This window comes from Nesoenas mayeri (genome assembly GCF_963082525.1).
Source record: "Nesoenas mayeri genome assembly, chromosome: 2".
Taxonomy (NCBI): domain Eukaryota; kingdom Metazoa; phylum Chordata; class Aves; order Columbiformes; family Columbidae; genus Nesoenas; species Nesoenas mayeri.
The window spans coordinates 49,067,017-49,085,663 of NC_137543.1; the positions used below are offsets into that span (position 1 = coordinate 49,067,017).

An 18,647-nucleotide genomic window follows, 5' to 3' on the forward strand; every position below is an offset into this window, starting at 1 on the left:
TTTGTAACTCTAACAACAATGGAACAAAAATGAAGTCTAAATGCTAAAATTTTGTTTTAAACAGCAATTTCATATCCAGTAAAAACACATGTACAAGACTGTCTTTTGGACAGGTTAAGAGGGGAAAAAAAAAAAGAATTTTAAAGCCGCAGAACATCATATCTTTCCATTTTAAAGAGAAAGGGTGATGAAAAGATAATATTTGAAAAGTTATGTTTCTAGTGTTTGGTATTTTAATTTCAGCCATTTAATCTAGACTTTGAAATGAGTCTCACCTGGTATTTCCAAGAGAGAGTTTATGGAGCAGAGAGGCGATTTAAAACTAGTTATAATGAATCTTGAGGGTGGAGAAAGTGAGATGATTAATTATATATGGTTCATTATAGCTTTAGGAATACATACTTTTGCTTCAGTGGATGCTCTCAAGTCATAGAATAGTTTATGTTGAAAGGTGACCTGTGGCAGTCATCCGGTTCAGTCCCCTGTGCAAAGCTGGACCAGCGAATGACAAATTCTAATAATAACTGAACACACACCCACATTGAAACAAGACCATGGTGCTTTTAGTCTAAAAAAAAAAGCAATCAGTAGTGTATTTTTCATACTATTTTTGTCCTCACTGGAAAGTCTGAGTGAGTTTACTTTTGCTTTGTCTAGATAGGAAAGAAGACAGAAAGGAAAGACTTAAAACGTGGACAACTGTCAATGAAAAGCTTGGCTTTGCTGTTTCTGCTCTTCCAGACACATGCTATTTAAGCCGTGCGTTGGCCAAGGGGCATTAGGCAAAACAAGGGAGGGAGCCCATTCTTGAGGTACATCTGTGTCACCTGTTTGTGCCACACTTTAATGCATGTCCTAGAGTGATTTTCTTTCTCTTACTCTGTGAACTTGTCTTTTCCTGAGAAATTTATCCTTGGGCTTTTACTAGCCAAAACCACTACTTTTTTCATCAACCCTTCTTTCTGCCCAACCCCAATCTTACACTTTAATGAAGCAACCTTGACACACAACTGTTCTGGCATAAGCAGAGCATATATTAGAGCTACATTTTAGGCAAGGGTATATTTTAAGTATATGGACTATCAGTGACTTCAGTTCCTAAATTTCTAGTTTTCAAACACATGATACTCAGACTCTCTTTCCCATACCCAGTCATATACTTTTAAAACCTGGGAGAAAAGTAAAAGTCTCTTTGTGGGGCGCTGTTGTCTCCCAGTCTGAATTCCCACAACCCAGCCAGCCAGAGCATGAAATCAATGCCTCTTCTGGTATTAAGTTGTGTTCCCTTCAATGAGCCACCACATTGTCATGTATCAACAACTGTGGTTCAGACCACACCATGTGCTGCCACCAAGGAGACTTTCTTTCCCAAGCAGAGACTGTGGCTTTGCAAAAAAAAATGTCCAACAAACCTTTCCCTCCCCTTCTGCTACTGCTCAGGATATTTGTTTTCCTGCTCCCCACAAGACATGTGGTACTTTGAGTCAGTCTCAGTACATTAATACAATTTGTTTTGAAGCAGCAGTTTATAAGAATATACCACCATGCCACAATCCTTTTAAAGGGACAAATAAGAAATCCATATTACAAGATTATTTTCCCAAAGTTTAGAAGTGTTTCACTCTGGAATGCTCAGAGCTAGATACTTACATTTTTAAAGCCAAGTCTAAGACTCTATAACAATTAGGAATGCAAGCCTCCCAAACAGAAGCACTCCAATGCACTACCATGAGCTGATATGGGACAATAAATGGGTGCATTCCTAACGGTATTTCTGCTCATCAACTGTTTCCAGATACCTTATTTCAGGTTTGTTGGTTTTTTTTTTAGAAGAGGAACACCTGCAGTTATATTTTGTAATACTCAATAAACTTGTTCTCTGTGATCATTTAACATTGAATTGCTTAGACAGAAAAAAAAATGTATTATATAGCTCTTCATAACTTGTAGTCATCACTGTAATAATGAAGTTGTACTCAGTTCTAACGACCAAGTTGGACTCAGCTTTTGTCCATGTAACAGTTCAACTTCCTCAGGTAAGACCAAACTGATCCCAGCTACAACAGTGCAATCCCAATAAAACTAAAGTTGCAAGTGTATTCGAGAACAGAATTTAACTTAGTGACAAACAAAATATGTAACTACAATACAGAGTGTGGTTAGATTTGTATATGCCAAGCTGAACTTGTGTATCTGACCGTTAAAAAGTCATATTTACTGTAACTGAGCTAAATTCAACCCAGAGTTCACTTCGCTATCCTGAAAGAAGCTAGTGCTTTCACACAACAGCAGCACACTAGTGCATCTTTACAATCCTGTTACGAAATTAATTCCTCCACAATTTTTTTTTTCTTCAAGAGAAATGTACGCATTCAAGACTTCATGGATGCTCTCTAAAGCACAGCCAGCTCCTCCCAAAATCTTTATGTTAGGTTTTCACATATTTGAAATACGCAGCATTGAAGCAAAGCATTCCCAGGTGTGAATTTAGTGAGAAGAGAGCCGGTGACAAATTCAAGAGCAGTTATTTGCCTTGTCTGTGATTTGCAACTTCCTTCCTAGATTGTCACATACCTGTAAATGAATCTGAAACCTGACTAAGGCACTTGCGGTTTAGCACCAGGAATGTATTGCACGTCCAGAGGCATAAAGGAAAAACCCACATACAGGGAAGCGGCACGCCAGTGCAGCAGGAAAGAAATTGGAAGAATCCCATGAAGGCCAGTTCTCCCACAGGATCTGAACAGTTTAAGTCATATTGAACAGCCTTGCTGAGGACAGATGAGGGACAGGCAGTTGCAGGGGCCCAGCTACTATGTGGGAACCTACTAAACTTTGGCTTCTATATAGTCAACTCCTAAACCAAGGTAATAATAGAAAATCTTCTGCTAAGTTACCTCTGCACTCTGCAGTTTGATGGTGTGTGGGGTGGGAAGGAGGAGGCTGCTGTTTTCACATCTAACCGCACTCGCTCCACTACATTTAGAGCTCACCCCTTAAAACAATGCAGCTGCCACACCACATTGCCCTACAGATAGTACAGTTTAGGGTCTAGTGTTTTACTGCTACTGCACATGGGGAAGAATGTTTTCATGGAGCAATGTTTATAGCACAGCCATGTACAGTGCCTCTCAAAGCCATGTGCTCGTGGGCTCCAAGCACAGGAGCATGGCAGTCATCTCATGCTGTGTTGAACCTGCCCACAAAAACGTTTTTAATCACTGTACTGTTTAGTTGTCACTATTAATTCTGGTTTTGGGTATCATATTATGTCACATGCATACTCTTATACCTCAGCAGTTCTCTAGATCGTGGGAAGGAAGCAGCTGAGGAACCAAACCAGCTAATTGCCTTTATGTCTTACCAAGGCTCTACAAAGGCACTGCAATGAGTTGCAGCACAGGCAGCAGCTTACAACAATCTGAAAGGCTATTCCTACTTTGGATTAAGGGACTACCATGATAGTTTTAAGCCAGTTAAGTTAGTAACTTTCAATTAAATATAGTTTCCTTTTTCCTAAGAGGAGTTTCCTGAGCACGATCCTATGAATTACTGACTTTTTACACCAACTTCTCCCCTAACAATAGTTACCTTGGTTTCACCACACCTATCTCTATTACTGTGTGTCTTTATGTAATGAAGGTAGACCAACACAAAGCCTTACAGGGCAACTACCTAATCTTCCTGGAAAGGATCTGGATAATTCTCTGAAATACATGGAGCCCACATTGCACACTGGTGCCTATGAACAGCCTAGAGGGAAAAGAGGGCAGGGGCAAGCAGTGGGGGAGATGGAATACTGGGGTCTGTAAGTATATATATATATATATAGACACATAACAGGGCTCCAAACCCCTGTAGTGTTCTGTTCTTGAATTTAGATTTGTATAAGCCTGTCAGCATCTCTCACAATACTACTACTCACAAACACAATCCTGTAGGATACTCTTCTGTAGTGCAATACCAACTGCCTAACAAAAGAGAGCACCCGTGCCTCTAGGATTATTATGCCCATTACTTTTTGTTTATTTGTTTTGTTTTTGAGAAAAGAGGCAAAGCAAGCAAGCTTATTGCAGTCTTACAATCTTATCATTGTTTCTGGCAATTAAATCAGACAAACAATGAGAAAGAAATCAGCCCCATCAAGCCCACTGTCCAAAAACATTCCCTTGTGTCCTTGCTGTCTGCAAAGACACTCAGTCCCACTCAGGACTTCAGCTTCCACCTCACTTCTTCTCACGAGCTTTGTTGGATCTCCCGCTTTGGAGAGACAACAAAGAACATGTGCAGATTACTAAAGATTTATAAAATAAAACTCTTTCATTTTTCTGTATTGTTTTTATTTCTACTGCATCTTCTTCTGGCAAGGAAAAGCATACTCCAACTGCTCCAGACATCACTATAAATACTTCGAAGTTTCCAAATAGTTCCTGCTCTTTATTATTGCTTTTCCAGTGCTTAAAAGCCTATAAAAAGCACTCAGTACAGAAATAACCCCTATCCCATCAGTTAGCTGCTCTTGTTAAGTTTCATTAAGTGCTAAGCTCCTGTAAAAAGAAAAAAAGAGAAAAAAAAATCCAAAACCACCACAACAAAAAAGAATTTAAGAGTTGACGGATACATCTAACTTCCAAATCTAACTTCCAAATTTTTTCTAAAAGAGCTTGATACTTAAAAAATTAAGGACTAATATCTTATTATTGAATGACAAAAAAAAAAGGCCTCAAAGAGCTATTTTGGCTACTAGCAAGCTATTGCTTCCCATTTGTAACATACAAGCATCTTAAGGGATACTGGCTCACTGAAACCCAATATACTTTATATTGAATGGAGCTTACACAAGAGAGAGGAAATCTTAAGCAGCACTGGCAGAAAAAAAGTCCTAGAAACTTTAAGATCAAAAGGATCTCTGCCTTCACAACGAGCACTTTCTAAAACTAAAATACTCAATTCAGCTTCCCAAGGCTTTTTACTGAGCCAATACTGCAGTTTCACCAACAGTAAATGCATAAAGCAAACCCAAGTCCCTAAATCAACCTGACCACCAAGAGCATTCAAAAATAGCTTTACATTTACCAGGCAAGACAGACTTTGTATAACAACCATCATTTCTATGGAAGAGGAGAAATGTGTGCATTCACTCTTTTGCTGGGTTTTAAGAGCACCCATCGAACAAGCCGAATGGAAAACGTAAGGAGTAGTTAGAGGCTATAAACAGTTAAAATAAAACCAGCCTTTGGTAGATACTGAAAATGCACATATTGCATATGATGTGCCTGTGCTTGGAAGAGGTTTACCTTCAAGGCTGCAAAGCAGGAAAACTTTGGTGCAAAACTTGCTTAATGATTTCCTTTACCTTGTGGGTTGATAATCTGTGCTGAGCAATTACAGTTAGTTTTTCTAGGAGCCCTCGTAATCTCTCCTGTGTAGCATGGGAGATCAAGTTCACAACATCAGAGTTAAGTTCCATAATGTCATGCCTTTTACCTGTGGAAGCAGAGAAAATCCATTACGTGTTTTAGTAGTAGCTGATAATTGAAATAATTAGCACAGCAGGTATTCTGTTCCCCCTGGAAGTCATACCCATTATGAATAAAGGTTTGGAGATTATGATTTTCCTGGAAAAGTCACAACTTCAAAGATCTTAGACATTACATTAATAAAACTTAGCCTGGAGCTTCAGAAAATATAGACATTGTTTCACTTAGCCTCCAGAACCACTCTCCTTGCAAGGTCATTTATAGGACAAAGTTAATAAGAACACAAATCAAGCTTCATGTTCGGGGAGGGGGAGAAGCAGTAGCTGTAGAAATTAGTGCCATATTCTGTTAATTCCAGTAATTAAAAAAAAATGGAGAATTACATTTTGCCCTGCTTGACACCGTGCTTGTTAACAACTCATGACATTTATTCGATCAGCGAGGATGGTTTTTGCAGCGTATTTCAGGCACATGGGACCCTCTCACCTGCCTCAACTGAATTAACATGAGGCAGACCAACCCAGCCATCCTGCTGCAGCAGCTGGGACAGCGCAGATCACGTCCAGCTGGGGTCATCATGCCATCACCTTCAACCTTTTCTCCCGGGCTGCCGCTGCCTCTCTGCGTTTCAGCAGCTGTGACAGAGGCTGGTGACAGCTCCAGGCAAAGCTGTCCCAGCCCCATGCCCAGAGCTGGGCATCACCTCCGCAACCTTCCTGCGGCTGCAGGCTGCTGACAGAGAAGCCTTCCCGTGGTTGACACCATCGATCACTCAACACGACTCCGTCAAGACACCTGGACAGCAGCAACTTTTCCCTGGTAGGCACAGCAGGCAGCAGTTTCACATGCTTTCATATGCTGTACCTGTCAAAAGCATTTTTCCTCGCCCCTCGCTGCATTTACAGCGGCTGTAACATTTTATGATGCAATATACAGCACACTTTCAAAAGCTGTTTCGGTATTTATTGCCAAGTGGAGTGTTAAGAATGGATAAACAGTACACCATAAAAAAAATTAAAAAATCACCTTTTCATTTGCCTTTGCTACTCTAACTGAAAATTAATAACAATCTCACAAGACAGGGAGAATCTACAATGTTTTCTCAAATATAATCGCAGTGTTCCCGCTGCTTGATCTTGGCCAGTGAGCACTGGCCTGTACATAAGCTGAGTGCAAAGCTCATTTTGCTCAAGCACCTTTCAATACTTTCTCAGCAGTTTCCCACTATACCATCAGCATGCTGAGATGTCAACTTAAAGACAAAAGAAAATCCCCCCAAACCTCAAGACCTCCCTTCACGTGCACACGCACACTTCCTAAACCAAAGAGGGCTTAGTTCAAGAGCAGAAGTGTTCATTTTCCAAATTGCTGTACTCCCTAACAGTATTCCTTCCCTTTCAATCAAAACACTTCTCATTTATGACATGAACTATTCTTCTTCTTAGGCATGGTAGTGGTATTAATGTGGAACAGCTACCATGCCAGCCATAAACAGCCAGGCTTGTACTTTCCATCTTTCAATGAACTGTCTGCACACCCCAAAACAGACAGTTATTATAGAAGCACTTTACGTTTTTGTAGAGGTCTTTATTTATTTTTCCTTATATCTACTTCCCCCTCTACTGAATTTTGAGAGAAGCTTCTAGGCACCAGTTTCAATGCATATTTTCCCTTTTTCACTAGTAATACAGCACTTACTTCACTCAGCTATGCCCCACACAGCTCAGCCGGCACACCTGGGCGGGACGTATTGAGGCAGCTAAGAGCATTTGCAGGTTCCGTGCTCATCGCAGGCGAGTTTGGTTGCATGTAGCAGGACTTTGCAATCATGTAGTTAAAGCACTGTGACAGAATTATGACTGCACATACGAACCGCAAGCTTTCCTGAGTGCTCAGCTCTAGACTCGCTGTTCCAGCATGGCAGCAGAAAGCAGGAGCAAGGAGTTGAGCAGCATTCACCCAGTTTGCCATAAAAAGCAGCGGTACCAGCCAGTGTGGTGCTGTCCAAATTCATGCTCCCTGCTCTGACATAATACAACATTGCTAAGCAACAGTTATTGTTTTGCTCAGAAACTAACAGCTGAAATGATACATACACTAAAAACTTTCTATTACAGTTTAGTCTCAGCCACTCAACATGTATTTCACAGTATTGTTCACTGATACAGACAACTTTCATTAATTTTCTGTGAAAGAAATGTTAAAGATTTTCCATAGAAGGAGTCATACACAAAGGTCTGCCCTGTGCATATTAGCAGTTTGAAACTTCTTCCTCATCACATGGCCAGGATCTGAAATGTTGGTCAATAGAGTACATATATCTGAATGGGCTGAGGAATGCAAAAGCTGTTAGAAAAGTCAGTGTAACGGATCGAGTTAGGAGCTGCAGAAATAGAAGAGCATGCTTAAGTGTCTGATTTGACTCTAGCATCTATATGGTTATGTGTTCCATTAACAGTAATAAAGTTGCTCAGTTGTCACATGCAAAAGTGGCATCAATTTCTTTTTTCTGGTTGTGCTTCAGACTATTTCCATGTAAAAAAGTTCAAGAACAGTTGTTTCCTAGAAGAGCAAGTAAAAAAACTCAGTATAGTTTGGTAGAAATACATGAATTGAGATGACAGATCATAGCTCCAGCTCTTTCTTCAGAGACTGGAGGTTGGCTGCTGAAACAAGCAAGGACATACTACATCCATACGTATCTGTTATGTATGCTTTCTTCTCACCTATGTTCAAGATCTTCTTCTGAAGTGCTTCCGAGGAGAGAAAAGGTTCATCTGCACAAGAGTGGATCACTGTACCAATGAGCTCAGAGTTTGTTGCCAAAATACACGCATTCTCCTCGTTAAGATTGACCCCAGCCATAGAAGTCACATCGTTTATGTCATCTTCATCTCTACTAAAGAGAAAACCAATATTTTATACTCTGTTCAAAATGGATAAATAGAAAAGGCCTTCCAACTACCAATAAACAGCCACATTCAGGTACCTTGGAAGCTACCCCTATACGATAGATGCTTAGTGTAGGCATGGACACAGACGGCTCCTATTAACTTTCACACTCCAGTGCACTAACTCAAATGTTAGCTTGACAAATGCCTCAGTTGCTAGGTATAAAAATACTTTACATTAAACTGAAATTCTGAGCAAGCTTGGAAACCAAGGACTCAGCTAAACCTGGATTAAAAGTCCCCACAAGTCCCCCACCATGCACCACCGCTCTTACAGCCTGGAATTTGTTCTAAAACTCTAATTCACCAGGTAAAGCCACAAGTTGATTAAAGTTAAATACTGACTCATTGAACTTAAAAACAAGCCAATTTTCTGAGATGCCTATCCTACAAACTGAAGCTTACAGCACAACTGTATTAGCACAAACCTGATCTTCATTCTTCTTTTAGTGAGTTCCCTTAAAAATAAGATAAAAACGCTCCTTGTCAGTAGTATACAGAACACACCAGACCTTGCCCTTCGAATCAGTCCTACCACACAGTACTTATGTATGTAGCACGAAGGATGCTGCACTTCTGAAGAACAGCAGCAGAGCTCTAGTTCTTAACATCCACCCCTCCACTAGCTGGATTCTGTTGTAGTACCTTTGGCCTACATGTTTGAAATAAAAACTCAAGTCTGGCGTACTTAATGCTAACATAACTAAGGCTAACTATAATCACAGCAAAGCTCATGTTATGCAAGTAGCCTGTGTGCCTCAACTTTTTTTTTAAAAATGTAATTTTAATTAAAATACTGAATGAATTTTATATGGGTAAAGTTTTTGCAAGACTTCAGCAATGAAAATACCCAAGTTATTTTCAATTAAGTTTAGATCATCCAAAGAAAGCCTTTTTACTTCACAAAGTGACAAGGGCCGTAATGGTGGCTTCAAGGATTTAAAATCAAGACACAAGTGAGCATTATTAATAGAGACAGGTGGAAGCACTCTATCTGAAGGTCTTTTGATTTGGAAAACAAAAGAAAACAAAAATGAAAACATCACTCCCCCACCTTCAGAAAACACTGTGTGGTCGATGTAACTCTTGAATGAGGAGACTTGCTATTCTTAGGTGAAATGAGATCTCTTAGAGGCTGTCCTCTTGAGTGGCAACAGGTAGAAGCTGAAGTTATCAGAACATGGGTTTGGTTTGGGCAATACTCAAAAGACACAGGAAAGTGCTGGGATTTTTTTCTGAAAGTATAGATGCATTTTCTCCTTTGGGCTTCAATAGGTTTCTATGGTGCAAGTCTTCTCCCACAAATTTCTAGAGAGAAGCCTGGCTAGGAAAGGAGTCCAGCCTTCCCCTACTGATCCCACCATTTGTTTCTGTGCCTTCATGGCTAGGACTTCCTATGTGATTTGTACAGGAAAAAGGCGACACAAGAGATTCTCAAATCAGCTTCATTCATAAAGCCAAACAGATATATTTTCATGACTGGGCTTGTGTCCCAAATCCATCGTGCTATGAAAAGCATTAAACCTTCAGATTGTCAGAATTGTGACATCACCACAGTTACAATCCACAGCTGAAATCACCTCTGCCCTAACAGCTTCCTTCCTCATCCCACCCTTTTATAACCAGCAACCAACCAGTTCCAAGCACATACTCATGCTCTATCAGCCTAACAGAGACCCTGATCTTTCACGAAGCGTGTAAATGAAGCTTCACTGCATGTTAACTGAGTCTTCAAAAGTACACTCCAGTTTCTTCTTCTCAATGACCCCTACAGAGAAGCCTTTGCTGGTGGCAAAGACAAGAATCCCACCAAAGTGGAACTGTCACAGATCTGCTGATAAAGGAGTTTACAAAATCAGTACAACTAGTACCAAAAATGCACATCACAAGCTATCAGAGCTGCAACATTACCCTGATGGAGCTGTTACAGGGAATCCAACTAGGGATGCTTGCACCTCAGGTACAAGTAAATCAGTAAATCATTTTAGCTTCAGTACATCATTTTAGCTTTCAATCTGGCCACATACTCCAAATACTCAAGCAAGAAGGAGGTAAACTTTTATACTATACATCTCTCGACATACACAAGTTCAAGTTCTCTAAAACCAGCCTTTATCACGTTACTATTTTATTTAATATTTCCATGCACAGTCTCTCTTGGGAGTACACACGTACAAAAGCTTATATGCGAGTAGACATCTCTACCTGTGCTGTTTTTAATGACCAATTCTAACTTCTTCACTGTGGAATATAAGTTTGCATTAAGTCACCGAGTCACTAGCCTTGATGAAAGATTGATTTGCACCTACGAAAATACTGCTGCACTTATTCTACTTAACGAAACTATCATTACATTTCCTTAGAAGTCATGCTCACTAAAGATTAATGTAAGTTTCAGAAGCCATGTAGAGTTTGTACCATTTGCCATTCCTTTTTCCTTGCTGTTCAAACAAACCTCAGTCTTTTTAAGCAGGGTACCACGTACTTTGAGTAAGCTATAAAAATCGTTCTACTGAAGTGATAAATTTAAAATACTTCAGAGTATACACGCAGACATTTCTGTTGGATATGGACCTGCTTTCATTTTCAGCAATCCCTCTAGAAAGCTCCTCTTCTACAACACTTCCTTTAGTGTGTTTTGCATTTGATCAGGTCACACCCAGAAATCAAGAAGAAAAACTCTCCCAGTCTCCAGTGACTTAAGCTTATCAGGACACAGGGGAAAACAGAACATGGAGTTCTGAGCACTACCGTGCATTAAGTCAGATTTGACATTTATGCTTAATATTCCACTGGAAAAAAAAGCCTAAGCAATGCAGATACACCTCAGATGTAAGAATTGGCTTGTCTCGGCTGAAAAGTGAGTCTGTGGCACCCTCTGGTGTTGGACCAAGGCACATGCCTTCTTCTGAATTCATCTTTATTTACTCAATTTTATACAACAGAAAAGTAGAAAGGCACACTTACCCCAAACCTCCCTACACCATTACGGACAACTACATGGGACAGAACAATTCCAGCAAAGCAAGAACCACCAGTGCTTCCCGCCACCACTGGGCAGGGGGAGCAGCTGCCCAGATGTTTTCCACTCTGCTGTCTCACTCCTGTTTGTTCGCTAGTTGAGATTGCTGGTAGCTTCCAGACAAAAAGCACAAATTGGAGTTCTATGTGCTTTGGAGAACAATTCTATTAAATAAATAGATGCAAAAAGATATTTGAGGATGCAAATACATGTCTTATTTTTTCCAGAGTGCTGTCGCATACACTTTACAGAAGATGTAAGTGCAGTACTTTATAAAAATCTTGAGGCTTTTAAAACAGACTGTCCTTTATAATACATGCCATGGGGTAATCAAGTGCCAGTGATGCTCATGCTTAGTAGAAATAATTTCCAGAGCTTTTTTTTTAACTGTGGGGGTGGAAATCACCATTTTTTCTATTGCTCATCTCAAGCAACCAAAACAGCCTGTCAAAGAACAGACAAGGTCAAATTGCAGCTTATTAAGTACAGCTTAGTGAGTATTACATTCTCAAATCCTAACCTAACCTGGTCACACAATGGCAGACAGCATCAGGCTTGATGACACACTGCAAGGTGAGTACACAGCTTAAGTGTCACATGTACAATCACATCCATTTCAAGACATGCTCTCTGCCTATAACAAGTCTCATCACAAAACCTGAAAGGGGGCCCATGGTGCTTCTCCCCGCCTCACATATGATCAGCATTTGACGGATCACAGGTCACAAAGAAAAGCTGTGCTGGGAATACTGAAAGTAAGGACAAAAGAGAGCAAACACCTACATGGCTTACTGGGAAACATCTGTTGCCCAGGCCAGATTGACAGTATGTGGTGCTACACCTGCTTGGTGAACAGATACTTCACCTCAGGAAGCCAGGAGCTCAGGTACATACCGCCCATACCAGAGAAAGAGAGATGCACCAGGGATGCATCCAAAAGGATAAATTCTTCAGACGCAAGAGACTCACTAGAAAAATTCAAGGCAAGTTAGAGATTTCCAATCTGAATTATCATGGACTTAAGATACTATGAAAATCATAATCCAAAAGCAAGAATAGAAATCCATCTTGGATCACGACGTAAAAGCAGCAGTTTTCCTACACTAAGAATAACAATTCAAGGAAGGAACTTCAAAAGTTCACACTTTTGATACATTGATATATCAGTTGATATACTTCAATGGGAAGATCAGAAGAAAAAAAATTATTTCTATCTTTTTTGAGAGAATTTGTTTGTTTGTTGCTGTTTGTGCTTTTTAAAAAAAGTATTATATTTATGAAGTGATTTTTTTTCCAAACATTACTACCTAAAATTACATCTCGAGTTATACTCTGAAGTATGTTTCAGAAGAGCTTGAGGCAGCGGAAAAGAGCAACTGCTTCAACATCAGCTTTTCACTTCAACTTCTGGCTACCTGCATTTTAAGTGTTCAGTGTACACTGTATGTTACTGTAAACAACAGCTCTGTCTATATGAGTGCAGACAAAGCTGTAGCTTTCAAGAGATGTGTCAACTGGTCAACAAGACAAAGGTGTCATGTCTGCTTTTATCCCTGGAAGAGTAACTTCAAGCTCGCCTTAAGTCATAAGATCAATAATGCTTATGGCAGTCTGTACCTCTGTTCCAGCATCACATTTCAGAGCTCCAAAAAATTATTTCTGTTTTTGAAAAGTTAATCAGTTACCAGAACTAAAAGCTTTAAGCATTCTTGTAATCCAAAGGCCTAGAGAATATGCCAGAAGCCATAATTAGAGGTATAGTCAAAGAAACTCACCTCTACATACATTAATAAGCTTGTAAGAGGAGCTAATTTTGAATATTTTGAAATAAGATTTTGAAATATAGCATAGAGCTTTAGACAGGTTACCACTCAGTCCAAATAGCAGTACAATGCTATCTGTCCATCTGTAAACAACAGAGATTATATCTGCTCTAATCCTATGGGGAGCTTTTAATACAAGGTAACTTTGCTTTACTTAATAGTACGTATAGGACGGAGATCAATATGTCTCTTCTAGAAGTTAAAACTGGTTTATATTGATGCACACTGTTTATATAATTATACTCTTGTGACAATATGATGAAAATCTAACCTCATCAAAAGTTTTCTTATACTAAGAGTAATTAAATCTGCTATGAGGTCAACATTTTTAGGTACTTGTCAATTAGTATTATAACATGAAAAACACCTATAATAAACAGGTTTCTACAGAAACTTGGTTTTATTTGGACTTTGTTCCCACCTCTGTACTTGCTGTCTATTCCTTCTGTTTCTTCCTACAGTAAAATTCTGATATTGTATTTTTTTACCTGAATGATGTTGTTCCATTCTCTTTTATTTTAGCATTCTGAATAGAAGATGCTTGAAGTGACAGAATTTTATTTCCTGGCAGGGTAATTTGTTTCAGAATGGAACCTAAAACAAAGCAAAGAACACATCACAGTAGAAGGCACAACATAAGGTAACTGTTTCATCAGTTCATGCTTCTGGTAAAGGCTACTGGAGACTCAGTAACAACTAATTAGGTTCATTTGAAATCCAGGCACTATAGAGTCTTACATTCTACAAGTTCTGTATGACCAAAAACCCTACATGTTCTGAGCAAACACTACCCTCTGTGCTGACTAGTGAAAGGTTTTAGTGAAAACTATATGGCTGAGACAAATTCGCATTATACATCAACCTGGACCTGTTGAAGGAAAAAGCAGAGTCTCATGAAACAACTCTCAAAAGCATCACGGTTTAAAGGAGTTTACTTGCAGTATTTTAACAAGCACAAATGTTTAATTCACACATTTTTAACAGGTGCCAGAAGTAGACACGGCACAGTTTCTCATCAGAACTCCAAGCAGGCAATAAATATGTTCAACTTCTCGCACGGAGTTGGCTGCTCCAGACAGAAAACCACTTTTTTACATTCCTACAACCTACAAACAGCCTGCACTTATTTCTGTACTTCAGCAGTCCTCTCCCTTCTCCACTAAAGAGGTCCCACTTTACCTGCAGAAAACTGTTTAGTTTGAACGAGTGTATTCAGAGGTATCCTTTTCTCCGCAGATGTCTGTAGGGTCAGCGTTGAGGGTTGTGGGTGCGTGGATACTTGCTTTACAATGGTTCCTGACGGTCGCTGGACTACCTGGAAGTGGAATATCCAATATCAAGAGTGAGAAGAGCTAAACGCACAGAGAGGTAAACAGTATCAAGACGTTCATTCAGCCAGAAGTGCCGCTGGGCATGCATGCATGTCTAGCTTTCAGTTTAAAGCAAACAGCATGCTCAGAAAAAACTCTTTTTGTTTTTTCATTTCATTACAAGAAATGTTGACAACTTGTGGTGAGCTTTAAGCTCCAGCTCATTCAGTGAGCCCTAATAGACACTTCACCCCTGCTCTCTATTGATAACCATTATAGACCAGTTTCCCCGAGTATTACACAATCCATTACACTAAGAAGCTTTCCTCTCTGTAAGTCTTGCTTAACAGTCTAACAATCGAATATTGAGTCTTCCTGCCAATAAGTTCAAAATGGTAGGTATCACATACACCTAGTTGAAAAGAGGGAATACCAAAACAAACAGTTAGAAGTCTTGCATTAAATCCTTTTCCTACCAAGAATTAAGAGGACATGCTATAAAGTTACTAATGCATTTTTGGAGCTGCAACATCAATTGTAAATTGAGTTGCTGAGTTTCAAAGTGTTAAGCAAAAGTACACTGGACACATCAGGTAGCGGGAACATGAAGTACCAGCTAGCAACACCTACAGTGAGTAGAGCCTCTACATAAAAACATCAGCACATTGCTGAAGGGTAAAAAGGAAGGGGGTTGATAGTTTTGTTTAAAGAGGCTCTTGAAAGAAACAAAACCAGACAGCAGGGTGTCATCACAACACACACCTACAGGCACAGCCCATAAATACTAATTCTTCCTCTTCAGGGGCAGCTATTAAAATGCAAGACAGTTCTAAATTGCAGCAGCCCTGAAAAGCTTCATTTCTAAGCCTTCTAGCTAGCAGAATGTGAGCTGCAGCTTTTGATACATCGTTTAGAAAAGTTCTTGATTACTAGTAGACAGATGTGCTTTTACCAAAGGATAGAATTATCAGCATCTTCAGACTGAATCTTATTTTTTTCAGAGGCAAAAAGCTAACACAAAGGAATTTTTAGGGTCAAGAAACTGCTTGTTCTTCAACTTCAGAGAGTCTAAAGAATGCTTCTTCAGCGACTGCACAAGTTGCATTGAAGAACTGACATGTACTATATTTCAGAAATTAGACTGTCTCCTTCTGTCATCTAACTGCAGATTTATCAGTAAACCTCAGCAGCAAAAGCATCATGCATTCACAAAAAGAAGTACTTTCTGTATCGAATAGTCAAGATACACTCCACCCATCCCCATATTAATAGCATCATCATTTGGTATAGCAGTGGTAACACAGAACAGCTGAGAGCTGAAGGTGATATCTAAAGACGAGACAACAGACAGTTCTTGAGAAGAAACATAAGATCCATAAGAGGAAAGAACCATGGGAGTACAGGGAAAGACTGTGGACAGGGTAAAGGCTCACACATGTGGCATCTCCTCATGAAGTAGCACAGGCACCAACATATGCTTATATGGGGTTTTACCAAAGCACAGTTATGTCAAATCATCAGCCTAGGTGGAGATTGGGAAATAAGTAACCAAGGAGATCAAGAAGAAACAGAAAGGGTGTGCTGACAGTAAAGCTGATTTTCTATTTGCCATTCTAGCTGCTAGACAAACAAAAGCTGCAAGTCCTTGGGACTTGGAACAGGAGAGGGCAACAATTCTAGAAATTTTGACAAGGATCTAAGGACAGAAGTATTACAAAAAGAGGTAATATCTGTGAGAAAGAGTTACTGTCTCTTTTCTTTAGGTTAGCAGCAAGAAGTAATGGAGAAAAGGGACTACTCCTTTGTGCCCCAACAAGAACGTTAACAGAGACATCAGAATAAAAAGCACTGACACCCTTAAGTAAAAAAAATGCACCACAACAATTAGGTTGAGGCCAGTTTTATGAGGTTTAACAAGCCCAAGTGCTGGGTGCTGCACTTGGGTCACAACAATCCCAGGCAGCACTACAGGCTCAGGGAAGAGTGGCTGTAAGGCTGCCTGGCAGAAAAGGATCTGGGGGTGTAGACTGACAGCCAGCTGAATGTGAGCTAGCAGTGTGCCCAGGTGGCCACAAAGGCAAACAGTACCCTGGCTTGTATCAGGAATACTGTGGCCAGCAGGGCTCGGGAAATGATTGTCTCCTTGTACTTGGCACTGGTGAGACCTCACCTCAAATCCCGTGTTCAGTTTTGGACCCTCACTACAGGAAAGACACTGAGATGCTGGAGAGAGTTCAGAGAAGGGCAACAAATCTGGTGAAGGGTCTGGAGCACAAGTCTGACAAGGAGCAGCTGAGGGAGCTGGGGCTGTTTAGCCTGGAGAAAAGGAGGCTGAGGGGAGACCTTATCACTGTCTACAGCTACCTGAAAGGAGGTTGTAGCATGGAGGGGGTTGGTCTCTTCTCCCAAGTGACAAGTGATAGGACAAAAGAAAATGGCCTGTTTTACATTCATAAAGCAAAGCTCAGAGACAGCAGAGAGATGCTGAGGTATCATCACACACTACAAGCAGTAGTGCTTCATGAAGGAAGCCTCACCATATGAATGCGAAAGCATATACTCAGGACAAAAAATTCATGAAAAATCACGGAGGCGACTCTTTGTTCAAGAAAGCTCAGTTCTGAGGGCACTCAAGACTACCAGCTCTCTAAGAGCAAGTAGTTAAAACAGCACAAGCACTTGACTCCTTGCTTCAACTATTAGTAATACGCAGGGAGAGCATCTCACTGGTAATAGCAGGCACTACACTGCAGAACTCTTGGTCTTTATGCTTAACATGAAGTTGTAGCCTCACATTTGCTTTCTCATCACTGGAACCCAGCAGCTGGTAATGTACATTTTCATTTCTTGTGCTTTAACAAGAGACAAAACAACAGTACAGCATGACAAGCTTTATTTCCAATACTACACTTATTTGTAAGACAATGCCCTTAAATGAGACTATATTAAGAAAGTTACCAGGAGAGAACCCTACTAAACATGCAACTCTTGCAGCACAGGTGTGTGACCAATCCCAACAGCATCTCTGAAGAACAAGTCCCTTGGTGTCCACCATACAAACCCAGAGTTCCAACAATGAAACCACAGAAAAGAAACTTAAATGTCACATCACTGCAGTCACAATTTTGATTTTAGAATACTGCAGTGCTGCATTTTTAAGCATAATCAACATTACAACAGAGCTGGCACATGAAAGTTTGCTTTACATTCCTCAAGCACCAGAGACCTAAATCAGAAATGGGCATGGAGAGAGAGAGTATGGCATCAGACAGCCCTGCAGGCTGGAAAGGCAAAGAAATTGCTGGCAGTATTGTATGGACAGATTTGCACAGCTGACATGTGCTTGCTTTCAGCTGGCAGCAGGACCCTTCTGTTGAGGGAAGGTTCATCCAGATTTGTTTTCTTGTGGGAGGAAAAAGACCCTCTGTCCTTTCAAGGAAATGCACCAGGGAAACCTTAGAAGATGAAGATGCTTCTACTAACTTGCTCTTCATGCTAGTAGGTTGCCTGAACAAACACCAAGCTCCTGATATGGCTTTGCTGCAAAGTGGTCAACTTAGCCCTTCAAGCACATCCAAAATCAAAATTAAACAGGTATTTTGAAGAGCAGGTATTTTAATCACCGTGCCTGGGATCTACCCAAATGAGGATAAAAATATGTTTTGTATGCAAGTCAACATTTGTATGGCACAGTGAAGAAAAGCAATTGCAATAGGCTGCCACACTGCAGTAGTGGAGGAGGTAGAAGTAATTTATTGAGTTCAACAATATCATATTCAAGAAGTGTTTTGAATCCCTAGTGTAGAGTTAAGCTGCTTCATCTATTTGTACAGATGGTCAACCTCTCCCCTGGATTACATGCCTTGCTGTGTAGCCAAACTGCTCTCCAGCCCTTCTACAACCTAAGAAACCCTAATTTTCTTCTGGCTGGAATTTCAAATTTAGTCCTCAAAGACAGTAAGGGTACCAACTCCATCTCCAATTTGGCTTTAGCTACTACTATTGAAGACTCTTGATAACTTTTCAGTTTGGTTGTTCAGTTGGTTTGTATTGTTTTTAAA

General features: G+C 40.2%; 1 protein-coding gene across 1 annotated transcript in view; it reads right to left on the reverse strand.

Moving 5' to 3' along the window:
- Positions 1-18,647, reverse strand: part of TAF4B (TATA-box binding protein associated factor 4b) — a gene marked incomplete at both ends in the record, with an annotated part of 78,156 nt that overhangs the window by 27,539 nt on the left and 31,970 nt on the right. Inside the window, 4 exons of the mRNA XM_080340579.1 lie at positions 5,357-5,487; positions 8,207-8,379; positions 13,765-13,870; positions 14,456-14,591. Coding sequence (XP_080196705.1) covers positions 5,357-5,487; positions 8,207-8,379; positions 13,765-13,870; positions 14,456-14,591 — 546 coding nt within the window. The remainder of the gene's footprint in view (positions 1-5,356; positions 5,488-8,206; positions 8,380-13,764; positions 13,871-14,455; positions 14,592-18,647) is intronic.